At 44.4% G+C, this 19590-nt stretch overlaps 1 protein-coding gene across 1 annotated transcript in view; it reads left to right on the top strand.

Annotated features, from left to right (window-relative positions):
• NAMPT (nicotinamide phosphoribosyltransferase) overlaps positions 1-19590 on the top strand; it is a 69232-nt gene that overhangs the window by 36853 nt on the left and 12789 nt on the right. Inside the window, exons 5-7 of the mRNA XM_040412753.1 lie at positions 694-852; positions 15101-15237; positions 19199-19424. Of these exons, the coding sequence (XP_040268687.1) occupies positions 694-852; positions 15101-15237; positions 19199-19424 (522 nt within the window). The remainder of the gene's footprint in view (positions 1-693; positions 853-15100; positions 15238-19198; positions 19425-19590) is intronic.

Genomic DNA, 19590 nt, shown 5'->3' with positions numbered 1-19590 from the left:
TGTCCCCCATTAACCCCTCTCCATCCCCCCCACCGCCAATAACATGCCATTGCCAATTCATAGGTGCCCCCAGTTTCCCCCATGGCCTGCCGCTGGTGCTGCTAACTTTATACTTGCCTTTAATGGCAGTGCTACGTGCGCTGGCACATGGAGTCCGCAGGAGATGTGTTTTCATCCCAGCATGCACTGGGACCTGACGTCACACAGTCAGCCAGCGCTGCTGACGATGTGTGTACGCAAGGCCCTGCTGCACGGTGCCGAGTCGGAACTCGGGAGGCCACGGAGCGGTGAGTGAGAAGCTTCATTTCACTCCCGCTCCGTGGTCATGTGATTTAAACGATTCCCTGCATCGAGGATTTTTGTGCCTCAATTTTATCGATTTAATCAATGAAGCGTTTCAGCCCTAGTAGTAATGCTCAGTATCTTCCATATCCCTAGCTTAAAGTGGCACATCTCCATGTGTAATCGGGGATGTGCGACTGATAATCGGTAGAACTGAATAAGGGAGGAATGACTGTGGTAGTGATCATTCCTCCCTGTGACTCTGGAAGTAATGTTGAGGGACGGGTCTTAAAAAGCATGAACACCAGCTAAAACTTTGAAGTTTTTATTCTCTGTTCTGTATGTTCAGGTACTTTACTTTGATTTCAGCTCTACTAGTTCTTACATGTTGGTTGATCTGTTTTTATATAGACCATCCTTGTGCAAACATGGTACCCAATCACTGTTGCCACAAACTCCAGAGAGCAGAAAAAGATTCTTGCCAAATATTTATTGGAAACCTCTGGTAGTCTGACAGGTCTGGAGTACAAATTACATGATTTTGGCTACAGAGGGGTTTCTTCACAAGAGGTAAGATGCCACAGTCATGTGTTGCACTTGTTTGTACAGTTATATTTACCCCTCAGGTGTCTACAGGATACCTCCAAGCTACATCCTTTCCATTACATTCTTTCTTATTTTTTATTTTTTTTCTCCTTATATGACAAGAAGTCAGACAGAGAAAACTGTGTCCCCTTCTAGGGACACACTAGATTCCATGTCCAGTGGCGTTGTGCAACCAGTGTACAGAATGCTCTTTATGCTCTTAAGTGTTCCATACACTGTATGAACTTGACATTAACAGGTTAAAGGGATTTTCCCATCTCAGACAATGAGGGCGTACCACTTTGCCGGCTGCATTTACGAGATAAGTGCGGGTCGCACTTCTGGGACCTGCACCTATCAGACAATGGGAACATATCCGAGCAAGATGGGAAAACCCCTTTAACCTACAAGTGAAGGTGTGCAGTTCTTTTTGCAGAATAAGTTTATTTAGCGTTAACATAATTAAATGATGAGGTGAGATGTTTGTAATACCATGAGTTTCCACGCACACTGTTACAATAAATACTTAACTGCATTCTATCTCACATTTTGTGTCCATTGAGATAGAATATAACATTCCAGCATATGGGACCCAAATACATCCTTTCATATTTTCCCTCCTCCACGACAGCACCGTGAGAAAGAGGATCCGCCCCCAAAGACAGGAAACCTTCACAATAAAAAAAAAGGTGGAGATCCTCCTCTCCCTCAGTGTGGTTTTCTGTCTGAGGGGAAGCCTGCATGTCATTAAGAAGAATTGCACTGAAGATATCTGTATCTCTCCCAATCCCTGCTCCATACCAGTGGTCCCGGCAACATCACTGATGCACGTGGGGGGGATCAGCAGAGACGCCACAACCTCTGGAGGGAGTCCCTTGGGGGTTGAAGGCCTGGCGGCATCACTGATGCGCTATAGGCTGGCAGCCTGAAGAGGGGAAGAGCGGAGCTTCCGGGCCTGACCGGCGGTAGGAAGTGATGTCCATGACGCATGTGCGTACTGACGCGGCGTGTATGGATCATGTTACACACACGAGAGGCGTGCGCTCTGAAATGGTGTGGGCCCCCGCAGTATAAAACACCAGAGGGTGTTTGGAATTTTGTCCTTGGTTGGCGTATCCTTTTCCCTGGACAAGGGAGTTGGTTCAGTGTGGAAGCGGAGCCAATATGGAGGAGGACAAGATCTCAGAAGATACCACAGCCAACCCTGCCCTGGTACTTAAGTGGTATGATTTGACAATGGAAAATATGCTTAGGTTTTTTTATCTAATTCTTTTTCCCTGTCACTTCTTACCTCTAGGGGAAACCTAGAAAGGTGATGGCTAAAAAGAGAAATAAAAAATGTGTGCTTTGTAAAGCCGCCTTGCCCCCCCTGAAAGGGACAATAAGTTATGTCAAGTCTGTATAAATAAAACTGTGGCAGAGGAGTCTATCTCCTTCTATAAATGTCTTCAGGCCTTGGTTAGATCTGAAGTCAATTCATCCCTAGCAAGCAAGAAGCCCGTAGAAAGAGGTTCTAAACGTGGCCGTCATATTTCCCCGGTGCATCGGTCCTCTTCTGATTCCGAAATTGAAGAAGCGGATATCTTAGATTCTGATTGTTCCTTGGTTTCTTCCTCGGACGAGAATGAGGAAGGAGGAAGATCCTGCTTTCCAGCTGAGGATACGGATAAATTGTTAAGATCCCCACAAAGTGACTTCAGACCTGAACTGGTCCTTAAAGTGGTTTTTGGAAATTTTCTTTAAAATGCCTTCTAACATCCTAAAAAAATAAAATGACATTTACAAAATGATGCCAACATAAAGTAGACATATGGGGAATGTTAAGTAATATTTTATGAGGTATCACTTTCTGTTTTTAAAGCAGAGAAATTGACATTTAGAAAATTGCAAATTTTTGGTAAATTTTTTTAATTTTATAAATACAAAAATTGAAGACGGTCGGCACTCCTCTGGCAGAGTCGTGGTGCCCGTGTCCAGGGTATGAAAGCCCACTCACAATATGAAGCAAAGGACCGGCACTTCACTGATGAACAAATCTGTGGCTTTATTGAAGCATGGAGGAAACAGCGCTTATTTTATAAATAAAGGTGAAATATATCGACTCAAATTTACCACTGTCATGAAGTACAATGTGTCACAAGAAAACTCTCTGAATGGCTTGGATAAGTAAAAGCGTTCCAAAGTTATTATCAAATAAATTGACATGTCAGATTTGCAAAATTAGGCTCTGTCAGGAAGGGGGTAAATGGCCCGGATGTGAAGTGGTTAAAAAAAAATAAAAATAAAAATAAAGGTGATTATGATGTATAAAAGTTTGTTGGCGGAGCTTCTCTCATGCTTGGATGCTCACACTGAGGGAAAAGAGGATCTTCGCCTTTTTTTAAATTTTTTTATTGTGCAGGTTTCCTGTCTTTGGGGGCAGATCCTCTTGATCACGTTGCTGTTGTGGGCTCCAATTACTGTAAGTAATCTTTTCCCATTATAAATTAAAAAACAAACACAAAAATTGTGCGGGTTTCCCAAAAAAATGTGTGAGTTGGTATCGGACGTTTCGGTCCGTCCCATATAAAAAAAAAGACCAATACGCGAAGCTTGGAAGAAAACTAAGTAGAACAATGATAACAAGGGGTCAGAGATACCCGTACCATGGGTATGGCAGGATCAGTAATCACATGATAGTTTGGGGTCACATAGGGGAGAATACCTCGATTCAAAGTATAGCTAGTAATCACATAATAGAAGGTTAAACCATAGGTAGCACACTAGCTTAATTAAAGATTGTATACAGGCATAAAGCAAGATGACATATTCCAAGATATGGTAAAATGATATTGTTAGGGGTATGGTAACAGAGGATCCAGACAACAATGGTATACAAGTGTGCCTTGTATTGCCTATGGCGGTTTATAAATAGAGGGCATAGCGGAAGGGGTTTAGGGCAAGGAGGACATAATGTCTGGAGGGAGGAAGCACGGTGTAGGAGGTGCCGGGCTAGCTAGGGAGGCGCTGGTGTCGGGGAGACGAGAAGTGCGCCTGCGCTGCAGATGTCTTGTGAATGGGCGGCCATATTAAAGGGGTTGTCTGGGTTCAGAGCTGAACCCGGACATACCTCCATTTTCACCCAGGCAGCCACCCTGACTTGAGCATTGGAGCAGTTCATGCTCCAAAGCTCTCCTTTGCCCTGCGCTAAATCGCGCAGGGCAAAGGCATTTTCAAGAGTTACGGTGACGTACCGGGGCTCTCCATGGGGCAGCCCAGTAAAACGGCTAGGGCAGCGCTAAAGCCTGCCCATCAGGAAGCATTCCGTTCAGTATGCATCAGGATGTCTTCAGTTCAGTCACTCTTATGGTATTTGGCCAGTGGCCAAAGTTCCGAAACACTTGCCGGAATGCCAGATACGGCATTAATTTCCATTGAAATTCCCTATCTGCGCATGTGCAGACCTTTTAAAAATTTGAAAAAGAAATAAATACCGGATCCTTTTTTCCGGATGACACCGGAGAAACTGATCTGGTGTTTCAATGCATTTGTCAGCCCGATCCGGGAAAAACAAATGCTAACCGTTTGCATACAGATTTCAGGATCCGGCATGCAGTTCCGTCAATGGAACTGCTTGCCGGAATCTAACAACACATGTGTGAAAGTACCCTAAGATCATCTAAATTCTTTTTATTTATATTCTTTCATTTCTTCATTCTTATTTACTTATTTTTTCATTTTTTTTTAATGCTTTCATTCTGTCAATTGTCATTTTGTCACTTTTTTTTTTTTTTATTATTTCCCATTCACACACCCATTCTGCTCACATTCATATTTTCTGTTCTCCCGTTTTTTTTTTTTTTTTTTTTCATTTTCCTTCTTTCTTTATTCCACAGTTCATTTAGACCTTGTTCTCTACCTGCTCCTTATCTAGTTTTCTCATATACAACACTATTCTCCCATTCCTCTTTCCTCCTTATCCATGCCCTTTACCAATATGGTGCCTGGTATTGTCCTTCACAGTGCGCATGCATGGTCCCTAACAGGTGCTCACCAGTACTTAATATGGCCGCCCCTTACCTAGACTTTCACAGCGCAGGCCTGCTTGCCGTCCCCTGGCTGCCTGACACCAGCGCCTCCCCAACTAGCCCGGCACCTCCTATACCGCGCCTCCTCCCTCCGGACATTGCGTCCTCCTTGCCCTACACCCCTTCCACTGTGCCCACTATTTAAAAAATAACTGCAATAGGCAATACAAGGCACCCTCCAGCAACACGTGCCTCACCCCATATACCCCTAGGTGAGTTCATTTCTTTGTACTCCCCAATGTCCTATTTTTCCTTGTTTAGCCCTCAGCATCTTGCTCTTAGACTTTTACTGTCGTTCTCTGGTCTCTCTAACTTCCCTTTGCCCAAAATGTTACTGTATACCATTGTAGTCTGGACCCTCTGTTGCCATACCCCTAACAATATCATTTTATCATGTCTTGGAATATGTCATCTTGCTTTATACCTGTATACAATCTTCAATGAAGTGAGTGTGCCAACTATGGTTTAGCCTTCTATTATGTGATTTATTAGCTATACTTTGAATAGAGGTATCTCCCCCCTATGTGGTGATTGACTATTGAAGTGATAGAGCTAAAAATTGAAAACAAAAAAACTTTATTCAGTAACACTAATTAAAATGTCAGTAAAACTAGCTGTCTGTCTTTGACAAGTAGTGGGAACTTTGGGTGAACGTTATATAGTGTGTGGTTCCCACTAAAGTAAGGGCGCAAACATATAGGGCACACTTAACTCATACATCATCCACACACCTACTAGCCCTCTGCTGATAACCTGAGCTTGCTATTGCTCACTTTAATCCGACTGCCACTAGAGATGCCTGTAAAGACTGTTTGCCCTACATACAGCCAGGTCCGTAAATATTGGGACATCACCACAATTCTAACATTTTTGGCTCTATACACCCCCACAATGGATTTGAAATAAAATGGACAAGATGTGCTTTAACTGCAGATTGTCAGCTTTAATTTGAGGGTATTTACATCCAAATCATGAACGGAGTAGGAATTACAACAGTTTCCATATGTGCCTCCCACTTGTTAAGGGACGGAAAGTAATGGGACTATTGGCTTCTCAGCTGTTCCATGGCCAGGTGTGTGTTATTCCCTCATTATCCCAATTACAATGAGCAGATAAAAGGTCCAGAGTTCATTTAAAGTGTGCTATTTACATTTGGAATCTGTTGCTGTCAACTCTCAAGATGAGATCCAAAGAGCTGTCACTATCAGTGAAGCAAGCCATCATTAGGCTAAAAAAACAAAACAAACCCATCAGAGAGATAGCAAAAACATTAGACGTGGCCAAAACAACTGTTTGGAACATTCTTAAAAAGATGGAACGCATCGGTGAGCTCAAACACCAAAAAACCTGGAAGACCACGGAAAATAACTGGTGAATGACCGAAGAATTCTTTCCCTGGTGAAGAAAACACCCTTCACAACAGTTGGCCAGATCAAGAACACTCTCCAGGAGGTGGGTGTATGTGTGTCGTAAAGTCAACAATCAAGAGAAGACTTCACCAGAGTGAATACAGAGGGTTCACCACAAGATGTAAACCATTGGTGAGCCTCAAAAACAGGAAGGCCAGATTAGAGTTTGCCAAACGACATCTAAAAAAGCCTTCACAGTTCTGGAACAACATCCTATGGACAGATGAGACCAAGATCAACTTGTACCAGAGTAATGGGAAGAGAAGAGTATGGAGAAGGAAAGGAACTGCTCATGATCCTAAGCATACCACCTCATCAGTAAAGCATGGTGGTGTTAGTGTCATGGCGTGGGCATGTATGGCTGCCAATGGAACTGGTTCTCTTGTATTTATTGATGATGTGACTGCTGACAAAAGCAGCAGAATAAATTCTGAAGTGTTTCGGGCAATATTATCTGCTCATATTCAGCCAAATGCTTCAGAACTCAGATGGACAATGACCCAAAGCATACTCAGGGCTCCAGATGGCGACCAAAATGGTCGCCAATGCGACTTAGAATTTACAAATGGCGACAAGACTTTTTAGTCTTGTCGCCATTTGCGACTAGACCCGCCGCCGCAGCTCTGCTCAATACAGCGGCGGCACAGGAGATGATCGTTCTCAGCAGCGCAGGAGGAGTCTCTCCCTCCCCCCTGTGCTGCTGCTGCCGCCGCCTCTGCCAATAAGAAGAGGCAGGAGGAGGAGGAGGGGAGGAGCTGTGGCCACTGCGCCACCAATGAAGAAAACTGACCTGTCATACAAATACAGGAGGCGGGTGCCGGAATCAAATAGCCGGCACCCGACCTTTGTGACAGGGAGCTGCGATCAGCTGCAGTTGAGTTAACCCTTCAGGTGCGGTACCTGAGGGGTTAATTGTAGCTGATCGCAGCCCCCTGTCACAAAGGTCGGGTGCCGGCTATTTGATTCCGGCACCCGCCTCCTGTATTTGTATAAGAAACGTTGGTGGCACAGTGCGGCCCCCCCCCCCCCTCCCCTCCCCAGTATAATAAACATTGGTGGCTCAGTGGGAAGTGCCAATGAGGGTTAAAAATAATAAAATAAAATTAACTCACCTCCTCCAGTTGATCGCATAGCTGCCGGTCTCCTGTACTTACTTCTTTCTTCAGGACCTGTGGTGACGTCACTGAGCTCATCACCATGGTAATGGATCATGTGATGAGCACAGTGACGTCACCACAGGTCCTGAAGAAAGAAGTAAGTACAGGAGACCGGCAGCTATGCGATCAACTGGAGGAGGTGAGTTAATTTTCTTTTATTATTTTTAACCCTCATTGGCACTTCCCACTGAGCCACCAATGTTTATTATACTTGGGGGGGGGGGGGGGGGGGGGAACGCACTGTGCCACCAACGTTTCTTATACAAATACAGGAGGCGGGTTAGGGTTGAGTAAATAATTTTTTTAATTTTTAACCCTCATTGGCACTGCCCACTGCGCCACCAATGTTTATTATATTGGGGGGGGGGGCACACTGCGCCACTAATGTTTATTATTTTGAGGGGGGGCGCACTGCGCTACCAATGTTTATTATATTGGGGTGATGGGGGGGCGCACTGCGCCACCAATGTTTATTATACTGGGGTGTTGGGGGGGCGCACTGCGCCACCAATGTTTATTATATTGGGGTTATGGGGGGGCGCACTGCGCCACCAATGTTTATTATATTGACCTTCTACTAAGCATTCTGTATTCAGAATGCTATTACTTTCCCTTATAACCATGTTATAAAGGGAAAATAATACAGTGAATAGACTTTCATCCTAGGAACCATGCGTGAAAATCGCGCCGCATCCGCACTTGCTTGCGATTTTCACACAGCCCCATTAACTTCTATGGGGCCTGCGTTGCGTGAAAAACGCACAACAGAGCATGCTGCAATTTTCACGCAACGCACAAGTGATGTGTGAAAATCACCGCTCATGTGCACAGCCCCATAGAAGTGAATGGGTCCGGATTTAGTGCGGGTGCATTCCGGTATTTTGAATGCCGGATCCGGCACTAATACATTCCTATGGGGAAAAATGCTGGATCCGGCATTCAGGCAAATCTTCATTTTTTTTTCGCCGGAGATAAAACCGTAGCATGCTGCGGTTTTATCTTTTGCCTGATCAGTCAAAATGACTGAACTGAAGACGTCCTGATGCATCCTGAACGGATTACTCTCTATTCAGAATGCATGGGGATAACACTGATCAGTTCTTTTCCGGTATAGAGCCCCTAGGACGGAACTCTATGCCGGAAAAGAATAACGCTAGTGTGAAAGTACCCTAAAATATTAAGTTTAAATCCCCCCTTTCCCAATTTTACATATAAAATATATAAACAATAAATAAATAAACATATTACATAGCGCTGTCCAAACTATTAAATTATTCAAAAATATCTCCTAAGCGGTGAGCATTCGCCATTTTTTAGTCAACTTGTCACCCCAAAAAATAGGATAGGACGGTTCTATTATGGGCCGAATGTTTCATAAAATGCGAAATGCACGCGGCTTTTTTTTTTGTTTGTTTTTTTTGCGCGGTATTGAGTATCGCAATACTTTTTTATGGTGACGAAAGCGAATCAAAATTTTGGTTTCAAAACAACCCTACGCCGATCTGATCGGCATAGCGTTGTCACGATACCAAAATTTTGATTCAGTTTCGATTTGGCGACTAAAAATTTGATTTGGCTCCTAAATTTTTCAGTTCAGGAGCCAATGGCTACTAGGTATTTTTTTTAGGCTGGAGCACTGATACTGCAAAAGCAACCAAAGAGTTTTTTAAGAGAAAGAAGTGGAATTTTATGCAATGGCCAAGTCAATCACCTGACCTGAATCTGATTGAGCATGCATTTCACTTGCTGAAGACAAAACTGAAGGTAAAATGCCCCAAGAACAAGCAGGAACTGAAGGCAGTTGCAGTAGAGGCCTGGCAGAGCATCACCATGGATGAAACCTAGCATCTGGTGATGTCCAGACTTCAGGCTGTAATTGACTGCAAAGGATTAGCAACCAAGTATTAAAAAGTGAAAGTTTGCTTTATGATTATTATTATTCTGTCCCTTTACATTTTGGTTCGTTAACAAGTGGGAGGCACATATGCAAACTGTTATAATTCCTACACCGTTCACCTGATTTGGATGTAAATACCCTCAAATTAAAGCTGACAGTCTGCAGTTAAAGCACATCTTGTTCGTTTCATTTCAAATCCATTGTGGTGCTGTAAAGAGCCAAAAATGTAAGAATTGTCTATGTCCCAAGATTTATGGACCTGACTATGTTTCCTACTGTAATTGCCCTGAATACTAAAGGCTACATAACTACTTTCTGTTTCTAGATCACTCAACGCGTTTCATAGCTGGACATTGCCAGCAATTCATCAGGAGTCAGCGCGTAGAACTAGTGAAACAAAATAACAAAATGTATCAAGCACATGAACGCTGCACGCTACTGATGACTAGCGGCAGCTAAACGTAGTCCTGCCGCAGCCTCCACAGTGCTCTCCTTAATCCAACAACCCCTCCCCCAGGCGGAGCATTGCAGCAGTCCGTCCAATCAGACGAGGGGGTGTGAAACAACACACCTCCTCCTGCTGCCTTGGTAAGCGCAAAGAGCTGGAGGATGCAAACAAGGATACAGTTTATAGTAAATATATTGCGTCTGTGGACTGTCTTTTTGAGGCATAATAGACATATAGGTCAGGGCAATAATAGCGATCATTGAGGCAGAGAATAGATCTCATATCACAGTGAAAGAAGTACCCTGAATTGACGAGACACATTGTAGTGTCTCCCATAGATACTGAGACCATCGCATAAAAGTATCCAGCATAGTGGACAAGCCTTCCTCCAAGGGGACTTCTCCCCAAGGGGGACATACAAAGAAAATGACTCTCTGTATCACCCTTAATAAACTGTGTGAGCGCAGAACAAGTGAGATCCGTGTGTTAAAGTCATGAACAGGGATATACTGTATACCGCAGTTTATCATGCCAATCAATAGAGATGGCATATACACCTGTCCTTTGAAGGTGTGAGGAGGTGGACCCCCAAACTGATTACTGTTTCTTATAGACAGTAAGGAGAGTAAAGTAAAGGAATACAGTGGCACTGCAAGTCGATAAATCACCTGTGCCCCTTACTCCATTGCAAGTCACAGACCCGCGGCTCGGCAAACAGACCCTGAAGATGTGGTGCTCAGCGTGGATGCGAGTAAACACTCAATAAATGGTAGGTAGATAAAAGGAACGCGGCACTCGCCAGGATCTGATGAAATATCAAGACTTTATTGCTTCTTCATAGCAGAGTGTGCAGGCTGGGGAGCGGAATGGCCACACCACAGGGCCATTCCGCTCCCCAGCCTGCACACTCTTTGCTATCTACCTACCATTCATTGATTACTGTTTCTGCCATACCCATGGTACAGGTAACGCTGACCCCTTGTTATCATTGTTATACTTATAGTTTTCTGGCAAGCTTCGCTTATTGCGCTATTTGTCTCTCCTTTTTTCTAATATATATACTTTTATTTTTTGCGACTCATTGAGAAAGGTCCAGACCGAAACGTCTGATACCAAGTCGCACATATTCTTTGGGAAAGCCGCACCATTTTTGTTTGTTTTTTCCTTTATTATGGAAATATGAAAGGATGTATTTGGGTCCTATATGCTGAAATGTTATATTCTATCTCAATGGACACAAAATGTGAGATACAATAAATACTTTAACTGCATTCTAACCAAGGCTGTGGAGTCGAGGAGTCGGAGGCAATTTTGGGTACCTGGAGTCTGAGTCAGCAAAAAATTAACCGACTCCGACTCCTATTAGATTTAAATTGGAATAAAATAAAAAAAAGTTTAAATGTCCCAATTCACAAAAATTTATAATTTAATTACTGTATTTTTCGCCCTATAAGACGCACCTGCCCATAAGACGCACCTAGGTTTTTGAGGAGGAAAATAAGAAGACATTTTTTAGCCAAAAGGTGTGCTTTTGGTGGGTTTTGAACTAATGGTGGTCTGTGGATGACACTATTATGGGGGCATCTGTGGGTGGCACTGTTATTGGGGCATCATTGTGGGGGCATCTGTGGATGACACATATATATAGCATCTTATCTTATGTTTCATCTACAGATCCCCCTCATAACAGTGTCCCTGTGTAGTGAATTGGGGCCGGCATCTGTTTCTGTAATGGCAGCGGGGCCCGGTGCCTGCTTCATTCATAAAGTGGGCGGAGCAGGCGCGTGACATAGTGAGCTACGCTACGAGCGCCCACCCGGCCTCCTGACTGCCAAGAAGTTAGTAGTAAGTAGTACAGCGCTAGATTTAAGATGATTGGAATACTTTAACAATACCCACAAGTTAGATATGATTACCATATACTACAGTGTGCGGGGCCCGGTGTAGTAGAATACAGTGACTGCACCGGGCCCCGCTGCCATTACAGAAACAGATGCTGGCCCCCAGCCCCTCCTCCCTCTCAGCCTATTCACCGGACGGTGGCAGCATTCGCCCCCATCAGACGCACTGCTATTTTTCCCCCACTTTTGCGAAAAATACGGTACTTCTCTACTGTAAGAATAAAGGCCAATGCATGCAGTGCGTCACGTTACCGCAAAGCGAACACGTTAAGTGACCATGAAGAAGCATGCTTTTCATATGCTTCACTATATGGCACGCAACGCACAGTTAAGGAGCGGCAATACTTATACTTTCCGCTGTTACAGGGAACGCAACGCCCATGGTTAACCTAGCCTCTCACTGATTAAAGTTAGTCTGTCACCTCCATATGGCCATATACAGTGCTTACATGGCTCTGTAGCACACCTATACAGGATTGTAACGGTACCCTTGTTCTTTTCTTTAGACTTGCACCAACAGGAAAAACTAAGTTGAATTCATATGCAAATGAGCATTCGCAAGTGCCCAGGGGCGGCGTTCAGTGTGTAGGTGCCCAGGCTGCTCTGCCTTCTTTTCACTTTACTCCTCCCCAGCCTCTTCCTTTGCCCGCCCTCCAAGTACTTTACGTCATCGCTAGGTCCGGCCAAGATCCCACGCCTGTGCACTGCTTCGCCGGGCTGGGGCATGCGCACGGTGATCCCCATTGTGGGCACTGCATCGCTTCACCTAGTGCGCATGCCCTCAGCCAGACCTATCGATGAGGCAAGAGACTTGGAGGGCGGGCAAAGGCAGTGACTGGGGAGGAGTAAAGTGAAAAGAAGGCAGAGCAGCCTGGGCTCCTACACACTGAACGCCGCCCCTGGGCACTTGCGAATGCTCATTTGCATATGAATTCAACTTCGTTTTTTCCTGCTTGTGCAGGTCTAAAGAAGAGAACAAAGGTACTGTTACAATCCTGTATAGGTGTGCTACAGAGCCATGTAAGCACTGTATATGGCCATATGGAGGTGACAGACTCCCTTTAAGTAAATATGTTTTTTGCAGGACTAGACACTTGTATAAGTGAAGGGAATGGATAGTCAATAGTTCAAGACTGAAGCTGTAAACCATTGGAAAAACTGCTGTCATTTAGCTAAGGCTATAAAAACCTTGTAAACTCCGATTGTTAGCTTAAACTTTAAACATGACTATGGGATTCTACTAGGGAAATCCTGTTTTAAAATAAATGCCCCGTCCTGGATCCCCCCACTGCCCGATCTTCAGCAGAAGATCAGCTCACAAAGGAGAAGGCAGCGGCTCCTAGCCAGTAGTTCTGTGGTAATGACATGTATGTTGCCTTTCTTTCCTTCAAGGAATGTATAAAATACATTCGCATATTAAATACAGAGGAGTCGGAGTCGGAAGTACCAAAAACTGAGGAGTCTGAGTCGGACCATTTATCTACCGACTCCACAGCCCTGATTCTAACAGTGTGCGTGGAAACTTTCTCATGTTATATGGGGATCCGTCCCTGTTATCCACTGCACCTCATACCAAAAGGGTGTGCACTGTCCTCATTTTTTCTACATCTTTGTAGTACCATTCTGATGTCACTCTTTCCTAGTAAATCAATTAATAGTGCCTTGGTTAGGTCTACTTTAATTTGTGCTGTCTGTGAAATATAAAGCTAAGCCGCCTTCATCAAAGCTGTCTGGGAGATTTATTAGCATTATCACAAAATAAAATCCAGAATCGCACAAATGTGCAGAGTTGTAATCCTTGTCATTGGTTTAATCCTTCAAGGATCACTAGTTTAATCACGACGTTACTCTAGTATGTATGGAAAAAAGATTGCAACTTTACATAATGTTTGCTGCTACTTTTTCTGTTATGGAGAAATAGGCAAAAAATGGTGCAACCTACTGTAAGGCATATTGTAGGACATTGAGAAACACTGCATGCTTGTTTTCGCAATTGCCTTAGGGCTCTTTCACACCTGCGTTCTTGTCTTCCGGCATAGAGTTCCGTCGTCGGGGCTCTATGCCGGAAGAATCCTGATCAGGATTATCCCAATGCATTCTGAATGGAGTGAAATCCGTTCAGGATGCATCAGGATGTCTTCAGTTCCGGAACGGAATGTTTTTTGGCCGGAGAAAATACCGCAGCATGCTGCGCTTTTTGCTCTGGCCAAAAATCCGGAACACTTGCCGCAAGGCCGGATCCGGAATTAATGCCCATTGAAAGGCATTGATCCGGATCCGGCCTTAAGCTAAACGCCGTTTCGGCGCATTGCCGGACCCGACATTTAGCTTTTTCTGAATGGCTGCCGGGACGCTAAAGTCCTGGCAGCCATGGTAAAGTGTAGTGGGGAGCGGGGGAGCAGTGTACTTACCGTCCGTGCGGCTCCCGGGGCGCTCCAGAGTGACGTCAGGGCGCCCCAAGCGCATGGATCATGTGATCACATTGGACACGTCATCCATGCGCATGGGGCGCTCTGACGTCATTCTGGAGCGCCCCGGGAGCCGCACGGACTGTAAGTATACCGCTCCCCCGCTCCTACTATGGCAACCAGGACTTTAATAGCGTCCTTGGTGCCATAGTAACACTGAAAGCATTTTGAAGACGGTTCCGTCTTCAAATGCTTTCAGTACACTTGCGTTTTTCCGGATCCGGAGTGTAATTCCGGCAAGTGGAGTGCACGCCGGATCCGGACAACGCAAGTGTGAAAGAGGCCTTAATTTTGTAGCAAGAATAAACTTAATAACCAAAGATGATAATAATAATAATAATAATAATTTCATGCACTTATACAGTATAGCGCTGACATATTCTGCAGCGCTTTACAGTCATTAGTAGGGCTGCAGTAAACGATTATTTTAGAAATCGAGTATTCTATCGATTATTTTTACAATTAATGAATAAAAAATGAATTAATAGACTGTTTTCCTTTTATAAAGACTCATCAGACCCCCTGCCATCAGTCCCCAACACCCTTCGTTCCCCCCTGTGTGATCAGCCCAAGGGCTTCAGTTCTCCCCAGTGCCATCGGCTCCACTATCCCTCTCCGTGGTCACATGACACCAAAAAATCCTCAATGCAAATTTTTTGCATCGAGGATTCGTTTGTGTCGAATTACTCGATTCAATTGAATAATCGTTTCAGCCCCAGTCATTAGCATCAAGCTGTCCCCAATGGGGCTCACAATCTAGCTGATAAAATGAAAATATTCCTTATGCAACCAATGTTGCGTGTAGATTACAGTCAAAGTATGAATATAATCATATATTGGTGGTGTGACCCACGTCAGGTAACCATAGCTTTTCCTTTATATTAAGACTGCAGGAATTGGGGCTTCAGCTCACCTTGTTAACTTCAAGGGCACAGATACTGTAGCTGGGATTTGCTTGATAAAGAGATACTATGGAACAAAGGACCCAGTACCTGGATTTTCTGTGCCAGCTGCAGAACACAGGTGAGTTCACAGTTCCACGAAATATTCACATTGGAAACTTGAATATCAATAGCCAAATTGTACAATCATGCAGTCAGAGTAATTAAAGCCGACACGTTTTGGTAACCATGTGCAGCCCCAATGTAGTAATTTTGGAACATCTTTTCTTATTACACTTTTGTGTGTTAGGGCTTGTTCACACGAACGTATGTGTTCCGTTCCGTGCATTGGGCACCACAATTCGCGGTCCCCAATGCACAGAGAACGTTCGTGCAGGCTCCGGGACGGATCAAACTTGAATGTGTCCGCATCTTTCCGTTCCGCAAAAAGATAGAGCAAGTACGGAACGGAACCCCATGAAAGCACTCCATAGTGCTTCTGTAGCGTTCCATTCCACATCTCTGGATTTGTGGACCCATTGAAGTGAATGGGTCCGCATCCGTGATGCGGAATTTACACGGAACGGTGTCTGTGTATTGCAGATAAAAGCACACCGAGCTATAGGGACTGGGTATTGCGGATGTGCTAGCGGCCATCTAGCAGAACCATGACTACATTTCTATATAAATTTTTCTCTAAATTTATTGTTCTACATGTCTTTGATAAAAAAAAATGCAATAAGTGTATATTTATTGGTTTGCGCAAAAGTTATAGCGTTTACAAACTATAGTACAAAAATGTGAATTTCTGCATTTTGAAGCAGCTTTGACTTTCTGAGCACCTGTCATGTTTCCTGAGGTTCTACAATGCCCAGACAGTAGAAACACCCCACAAATGACCCCATTTCGGAAAGTAGACACCCTAAGGTATTCGCTGATGGGCATAGTGAGTTCATGGAAGTTTTTATTTTTTGTCACAAGTTAGCGGAAAATGATAGATATATATATATATATCTTTTTTTATTTTATTTTTTTTTTTTATTCTATTTATTTATTTATTTTCTTACAAAGTCTCATATTCCACTAACTTGTGACAAAAAATAAAATTTTACATGAACTCACCATACCCCTCACGGAATACCTTGGGGTGTCTTCTTTCCAAAATGGGGTCACTTGTGGGGTATTTATACTGCCCTGGCATTTTAGGGGCCCTAAAGCGTGAGAAGTAGTTTGGAATCCAAATGCGTAAAAAATGCCCTGTGAAATCGTAAAGATACTCTTTGGAATTTGGGCCCCTTTGCGCACCTAGGCTGCAAAAAAGTGTGACACATGTGGTATCGCCGTTCTCAGGAGAAGTAGGGCAATGTGGTTTGGGGTGTCTTTTTACATATACCCATGCTGGGTGAGAAATATCTCTGTAAAAGACAACTTTTCCCATTTTTTCATACAAAGTTGTCATTTTACAGAGATATTTCTCTCACCCAGTATGGGTATATGTAAAAAGACACCCCAAGGTATTTCGTGAGGGGCATGGCGAGTTCCTAGAATATTATTTTTTTTGGCACAAGTTAGCGGAAAATGATTTATTTTTTATTTTTATTTTTTCTTACAAAGTCTCATATTCCACTAACTTGTGACAAAAAATAAAATTTTACATGAACTCGCCATGCCCCTCACGAAATACCTTGGGGTGTCTTCTTTCCAAAATGGGGTCACATGTGGGGTATTTATACTGCCCTGGCATTTTAGGGGCCCTAAAGCGTGAGAAGAAGTCTGGAATATAAAGGTCTAAAATTTTTTACTCATTTGGATTCCGTGAGGGGTATGGTGAGTTCATGTGAGATTTTATTTTTTGTCACAAGTTAGTGAAATATGAGACTTTGTAAGAAAAAACAAGAAAATAAATCAATTTCCGCTAACTTGAAAAAAAAATCTTCTATGAACTCACCATGCCCCTCAAAAGTGATCTTTATAGTGCCGCAGCGATTTTACGGTGTTTTTGCAGTGATCAGAAAAAATAAAAAATTCTGTCACTGCGGTGGGGCGGACTGAACGCAAGTGTGCGCACAAGATCAGGCCTGATCGGGCGAACACTGCGTTTTTTGTAGAGCCTATAGAACATGTCCTATTCTTGTCCGCAATTGCGGACAAGAAAAGGCATTTTCCATATAGTTCTGGCAATGTGCGGATCCGCAAAATGCGGAAAGCACATTGCCGGTGTCCGTGTTTTGCGTATCCGCGGTGTCTGTGTTTTGCGTATCCGCAAAACACATACGGACGTCTGAATGGAGCCTTACAGGGGGGTGATCAATGACAGGAGTGATCAGGGAGTCATATGGGGTGATCATCCCCCTGTAAGGCTCCATTCAGACGTCTGTGTTTTGCGGATCCGTGGATTCACGGATCCGCAAAACACATACGGATGTCTGAATGGAGCCTGACGGGGGGTGATCAGGGAGTCTGGGGTGATCAGGGGTTAATAAGGGGTTAATAAGTGACGGGGGGGGTGTAGTGTAGTGGTGATTGGTGCTACTTACAGAGCTGCCTGTGTCCTCTGGTGCTCGATCCAAGCAAAAGGGACCACCAGAGGACCAGGTAGCAGGTATATTAGACGCTGTTAACAAAACAGTGTCTAATATACCTTTTTGGGGTTAAAAAAAACCTGCATCTACAGCCTGTCAGCGAATGATCACCGCTGGCAGGCTGTAGATCAACTCGTTTATCTCCCGATCCTGTGAACGCGCGCTCCTGTGTGTGCGCGTTCACAGGAAATCTCGCGAGATTTCGCATCTCGCGTGAAGGAGGAACAAATCGACCGCCGCCAGAACGCATCTCTGCGTTAGGCGGTCCGGAGGCAGTTAAGGGTTTGATGCTCTCATTAGCAACAATGTGGCCGAGATACTGTATATCTAAGGGCTCTTTCACACTTGCGTTCTTTTCTTCCGGCATAGAGTTCCGTCGTCGGGGCTCTATGCCGGAAGAATCCTGATCAGTTTTATCCTAATGCATTCTGAATGGAGAGAAATCCGTTCAGGATGCATCAGGATGTCTTCAGTTCCGGACCGGAACGTTTTTTGGCCGGAGAAAATACTGCAGCATGCTGCGCTTTTTGCCCCGGCCAAAAATCCTGAACACTTGCCGCAAGGCCAGATCCGAAATTAATGCCCATTGAAAGGCATTAATCCGGATCCTGCCTTAAGCTAAACGTAGTTTCGGTGCATTACCGGATCCGACGTTTAGCTTTTTCTGAATGGTTACCATGGCTGCCAAGACGCTAAAGTCCTGGCAGCCATGGTAAAGTGTAGTGGGGAGCGGGGGAGCAGTATATTTACCGTCCGTGCAGCTCCCCGGGCGCTCCAGAGTGACGTCAGGGCGCCCCACGCGCATGGATGACGTGATCGCATGGACACGTCATCCATGCGCATGGGGCGCTCTGACGTCATTCTGGAGCGCCCCGGGAGTCGCACGGACTGTAAGTATACTGCTCCCCCGCTCCCCACTACTACTATGGCAACCAGGACTTTAATAGCGTCCTGGCTGCCATAGTAACACTGAACGCATTTTGAAGACGTCTTCAAATGCTTTCAGTTCACTTGCGTTTTTCCGGATCCGGTGTGTAATTCCGGCAAATGGAGTACACGCCGGATCCGGACAACGCAAGTGTGAAAGAGCCCTTATATCTGAGCCACAGCTCTGGACCTAGAATGGAAAGAAATTCTGGAAGCCGACTATTAAACCAGAGAGGGGTATGGGTATGATATTGGGGATTCCCATAGTGGAAGAGGATACGGGTCCACACTTGTCTGCCGTGTAAGTAGGAAGGGATGATACTCAGCATGACTGGGGTCTTTTAGTGTGAACTAGTATTATACCATCCAAATTTGCACTGTTTGCTGGTAAATGTAGGATTTGTCTGCAACAGTGTCAATTGTCTGTACATATGGCACGCCACACACAGTAAGACAGTGTTGAAATCCTATGTTCATGCAATCCCTCTTACAGTTATCAAACAGGAAAAGATGTTGCGTTAATTATAGACACAATTTCCAGTTTCTCACAACATCTGCTTATGGTTGTTCACGTTTTCTCTTCATATGTTACAGTACAATTACTGCCTGGGGAAAAGACCATGAGAAGGATGCTTTCAAACACATTGTAACACAGTTTTCTTCAGTACCTGTTTCTGTGGTCAGTGATAGCTATGATATTTACAATGCCTGCGAGAAAATCTGGGGAGAAGATTTAAAGAGCTTAATAGAATCAAGAAGTGCAGATGCTCCTTTGATAGTTCGGCCAGACTCTGGAGATCCCCTTGATACAGTTATAAAGGTAAGATTCAGGGCCGGCTCCAGGATCATGTGGGCCCTTGGGCGATAGTCTCAGTGGGCCCCCTTACACAGTGGTAACTCTCGGAGTACAGATAATACAGTAGATATCACCTGCAGTCCTATGTAACAGCATAGATAACACAGTCATGGCTATCTGAGTACAGAAA

This window comes from Bufo bufo, chromosome 1 (assembly GCF_905171765.1).
Source record: "Bufo bufo chromosome 1, aBufBuf1.1, whole genome shotgun sequence".
Lineage (NCBI taxonomy): Eukaryota > Metazoa > Chordata > Amphibia > Anura > Bufonidae > Bufo > Bufo bufo.
This window is presented reverse-complemented; position numbering and strand designations above follow the sequence as displayed.